Source organism: Plasmopara halstedii (assembly GCF_900000015.1).
Source record: "Plasmopara halstedii genome assembly, contig: Scaffold_624, whole genome shotgun sequence".
In the NCBI taxonomy this organism is placed as follows: Eukaryota; Oomycota; class Peronosporomycetes; order Peronosporales; family Peronosporaceae; genus Plasmopara; species Plasmopara halstedii.
In genome coordinates this window covers 1-4,903 of record NW_020187542.1, presented here as the reverse complement: position 1 = coordinate 4,903, position 4,903 = coordinate 1, and the positions used below count along the sequence as shown (strand labels likewise).

The following is a 4,903-nucleotide window of genomic DNA, read 5'->3' as shown; positions in this document are numbered from 1 at the left end:
CCATACCTAGACAGTTCTTGTGGCACGGAAGCTGTACTCTACATCGAGTTGCTACACCCACTACTTTTTGAAACGCGGGCTGGGCGAAAAGGTTTCGTTGCGAGCCGCACCAGTAAGATTCATTGAATGGAAAGGTAAGCTGTTCTGTTTTTGGAAGAGGCTCTACCAAATTACCGTCTATTTGAGGTCTCAGCTGTTAGACATATTTTGTGTTCTAACTCTTTCCTTCACATATGGAGAATGATCTCGATTGTACACGAACCACCTGGCTATGTAGCGCAGAAAAAATTCGCAAAATCTGTTGCTGAATCCTTTCCCGTGTCGAAAATAGCTCTTCTATAGAGGTACCACAAGTAACTGCTCAATTCTGTGTTTGACTTTCGAGCTTGAAGACCATTAGAGTCATGTGTCGCAATAATGCATATGGCCAAACTCGCGGCTATCTCAAATTCCCTCATCCAGAAAAAATCCATTCCTAGCTTGAACGAGTTTAACACTAAACATGAGTGGGTTCGCGGCGTGTGTCATCTGTGCTTCAACCGAGGACCGGATGAAGTGCTTCTGGGAGTTTCAACAGCGTATTATCCAGCTGATGAGGGTCCTCACTTCTGTCTTAAGCCTCCAGTATCCAAATCCCTTCAAAACCAACAATAGACATAAGCCTTTTAAACGTGCCAAGGTGTTGCCAGCAAAGACAGGTATTCATATATCTCGTACTCCTTCCTCACAGAGCATATAGTTTTCCACAAGAATTGACTATACGTGCGACTAAGTTCCGCGCATTTTGCGCAGAGGAAGCTTTGCTCATAAATTCCGCTTTAAACCGCACATAGGTTGGAATCGCACGCTACATTCAAGAGCGGAGCCAAGGCCTCTAAAACAAACATGTTTTCTTTGGTCAAGGTACTACTTTGAAAGGGTCCTGAATTCAGATTTAACCACCACTAAATATATACATTTTCTATATCCAACAGTAAAGCTATCTTTAATACCTCATGTGAGGCGAACAGCGCGCGTACCACAAATCTCTCCTTTACGAATTCTCATCACTTTCATTTGTATCGATAGTCTGGTCATTCTGATATCCACAATTACTTTTTAACTTTCGTACAGTTGTACGTGCACGGTTGTGCGGAAGTGAAAGATTTACATGTATCCTCGTAGAGGTTGTTTTGTATGACGCCTGTGTGCTTCACTTAATTCAGCATAAGCTCACTTAACCTACCTCGTCGGCGTCGTAAGTGCCCTTTCTATTGGCTGCCACTCGATGTAATGCGTGCTGGTGAGTCTTACGATTCTATCGCAAATTTCAGTGCGGACAGCTACTTGATCAGGGCACTGATTGACAAATAGTCCCGTTTCGAAGAATTTATAGATGTCAGCCAGCATATAATCTTTCACTGCTGCATAAATGCGCCTAAGTTGATTTAGAAAAAAATATCTTCCTTTTTCGGCAGACGACATGAGTGTTTAAGGCACTGACGTCTCTGGAAGAAATCCAGCCATCCATTAAAAAGGACGGTTTGCCTGTCTCACTAGAAGACATTTGCTTGAACAGTTAAGCTCTCTTTGCCTACCGTGTTCAACCACTATACTTCACCGTGCTTGACCATGAAGCACCCGATTCGCAACACAGCGTTAAGCTCTAAAATCTAAGCATTCTCGAACGACGCGCTTGCAAATCCATTTCTCAGCCATTTTGATAGCGACATGTTCGCGATAAAATTGACGAAATGGTTCTTTGAGCGGCCTTCTGATCTGTGCAAACTTTTGTTGTGTCCGTTAAGCGAGCTGATCCTGTGTGAGCGATGGCTTCTTTGCATTCCACAAAAGCATTTTTTTCTGCTTAAATTCTGGTCCGACATGCTTCTGTTTTTCGAAGCAAGGGGAAACCAATCAAGTCGAACGTTCCAAGGATCCCACCAATTCCATCGAATTTGCTGTACCTGCAGGAAAGGTATGCCTACCTGCAGGAAAGGTATTGTCTACTTTCTTAAGCTAATTGAACAGTGATCTAAACTCTAATCTTGATTAGTAAATAGTACTATCCTGTCTTGTAGAGGGTCTGCTATATTAGCCAAAAACCAGATCGCTAATTCGACGGTACATGCGTTTTTGATATTGAGTCCACTGTTCTTCCACATGAACAAGGTAGTTGCTCGGACCGTATTTCTAGCCTTCCACCATTGTGGACAAATGTCGAAAAGCTCACTTCTAAATTAGCCACCAACTGCGCACGCCATTGCCCACTTCATCACAAACATCCGTTCTAGACGTCGACAGCGAAAGAAAAGATTGCACAACATGGTTGGCCTATTGCAAGTTTTTGGAATTGCCGTCGCAACTTATCACACAGAAGCGTCAATTATTGATAATGTTGTTGAAGAAAATTACAAGTTCAATCAAAGTACCCTGCAGGGTGCTACTGAGAAATTGGTCGGCAAACCCGACCCTATCATATCAGATGAAAGCCCCGCTGTTCAGCAAGATATTTCCAGCGGCGGTTACTTTGCGCCATTTGGAATTGAAGGACTTTCAAAAGAACTCTTCGTTCACAACGACAGTCTCAAGGACATTGTACCGATTCTCAACGTCGCCAAGAAAGCGCTAAACCAGGCTATCCCAACGAATGACTGGTGGTGCAATCTCATCCACGTCACGGATACCCTAAACGTATCTAATCACCCAGCATGGGCAAACCCGTACGCCGTCAAGCTGCCACGCGAGGCGCCGTATGGACTTCAAATATTCTATTCCTACACACACAGGGTCTTCGAACCACCAAAAAACGGTACTTTTAAACGATACAATCACACATACCACAATGACTTGACGCTGTCTTCCGAACAATTTTGTTACGATGAGCCTGTGTACGAGGTTTATGAATGGGACGAAGGAGGTGCCAAGTTACGTACGTGTGACGTAACCAGCGGCAAGTGCATGGATTCGGCATTAGTAAGTGGCATGGCCTTTGTCTCGGCCAAGTACAGCGGACTCACACCTCGCATTGATACTGAACACAACATCACATACGTGGACGACTCGGTGCCGGGCAAGTTTATAATTTACTTAAACAATACGCAAACGTGGGTATTATATGCGAGCGACAACAGCCTCTCGCTTCGTGTCGAGAGGTCAGTAATGTTTTCTGTAAACGCCACAGGATCCTCTCTGGTGGCAGGCAAGGGATATACCGGCACGATCCGATTAGCGTTACTACCGGAAAACTGTACTGATAATACAATGTACGACGAGTACGCAGGATGCATGGTGCTGGGCGGCACCGTGTCGATGGAGTCACGCACACAGTACTCATTGAATTGGCAAGTTGAGGGCAGTACTTGTCAGACTGTGGGTCTTCTGCACTTTGCACTGCAACACCAACTTGAGTCATTGACTGGAACAGTCATTCAAACAACGACGCCAGGTGCAATTATATTAAACTCGGCTACACGTGGTCGCATGGTGGGTCAGGTGACGACAAATCCACAATGGGTGTTCCATGAACCTGAGGCAAATTTTGATATCGACTTTTACCCTGTCCGCAGACCATCACCGTGGCTTGTTGTAGAGACCGACATGTTGCGTACGCTACAAAGGGATATCATGGGTAACTGGACGGGCTTTGATGTCGATACATGGTACTTTAATGGCAAATCGATTCAGAAGTACGCATCACTATGTTTAATGGCATCAGATCCTGCTGTTGTTGGTACAGACAAGTTGCTGCTGTCATTTTGTTTGAAGAAGCTAGAAAAGTTGTTCGAACCAATATTAAATAACACGCTGTCCCCGCCGCTCATGTACGACACGCTGTACCGTGGCCTAATTTCAAGCTCCATTTTTCGGACAAACAGCATCTATCAGGAGTTCGGCAATGGTATTTACAATGACCACCACTACCACTACGGCTACTTTGTAGTGGCAGCAGCCATGTTCAAGCATCTAGACCCAAAATGGTCTCGCATGCCAGAATTGGAAGCGATGATTTGGACGATGATGCGTGACGTCGTCAACCCGAGCAAGGAAGACAAGTACTTTCCTCGTTTCCGTCACTTTTCATGGTACTTAGCTCATTCGTACTCTCATGGTGTGACTTCAATCAACAATGGAAAAGACGAGGAGAGTACATCAGAAGATATCAACTTCTATTACGGCATGACAATGTGGGGCAAAGTGACGGGTAAGAGTGCTGTGGAAGATCTTGGAAGTCTGATGCTTCGACTAAATGCTCATGCTATTTGTACGTACTTTTTGCTCAAGCTCGACAATGTCGTTCATCCACCCGAAATTGTACGCAATCACGTCACGGGCATCTTCTTTGATAACCAGGTGTATTATAACACATGGTTTCTTGACGAGGTATATGCAATCCACGGCATTCAAATGATTCCCGTGTCGCCTGTGAATGAGCTGGCGCGTACGTCGACGTTTGTGGAACAAGAGTGGAACAACATTGTGTCAAAGCTGCCCATTATCACCGAGGAAGGTAGCAACATTACGTGGCTGTCATTATTGCTCGTTAATGGTGCTACAGTAAACCCGATGGAGTCACTACGTAGGTTGCCAAATTCTACCATGGATGATGGCTTGTCACTGTCATGGGCACTGTACAATGCGGCCACTCGTTGCCGAGACGATGTGGGAGTCAATTTGAGTATAAACATTCGACTCACCATCGACGTGTCCGCCGTTATGACTGAAGTATTAACAAAGTAATACGCGAAAAACGCAAATAAATAAAAAAATACAAAAACAAAAGAAATAAAAAACAAAAGAAATAAAAAAATAAAAAATTGTAAGTGCGTCATGATGGAGGAACGTCTGGTTGGAGGTATTTGAATGCAGTTAATAAGGGATATTACTTGAATCGACCACAATGTATACAAGAAGATTAAGGTGG

At 44.4% G+C, this 4,903-nt stretch overlaps 2 protein-coding genes across 2 annotated transcripts; both read left to right on the top strand.

Moving 5' to 3' along the window:
• Positions 1 to 240: 240 nt before the first annotated feature.
• Positions 241 to 654, top strand: PHALS_12645 (uncharacterized protein; the record flags this gene model as incomplete). Its single annotated transcript, XM_024728235.1, has 2 exons — positions 241 to 320; positions 393 to 654. The coding sequence occupies 2 exons, from the start codon at positions 241 to 243 to the stop codon at positions 652 to 654; spliced, it is 342 nt and encodes a 113-aa protein (XP_024578733.1).
• Positions 655 to 2,304: 1,650 nt separating this feature from the next.
• PHALS_12644 (endo--beta-glucanase) lies at positions 2,305 to 4,719 on the top strand (the record flags this gene model as incomplete). The annotated part of the gene is made up of 1 exon (XM_024728234.1): positions 2,305 to 4,719. One exon carries the CDS (start codon positions 2,305 to 2,307, stop codon positions 4,717 to 4,719), a length of 2,415 nt encoding a protein of 804 aa, XP_024578732.1.
• Positions 4,720 to 4,903: the final 184 nt, after the last annotated feature.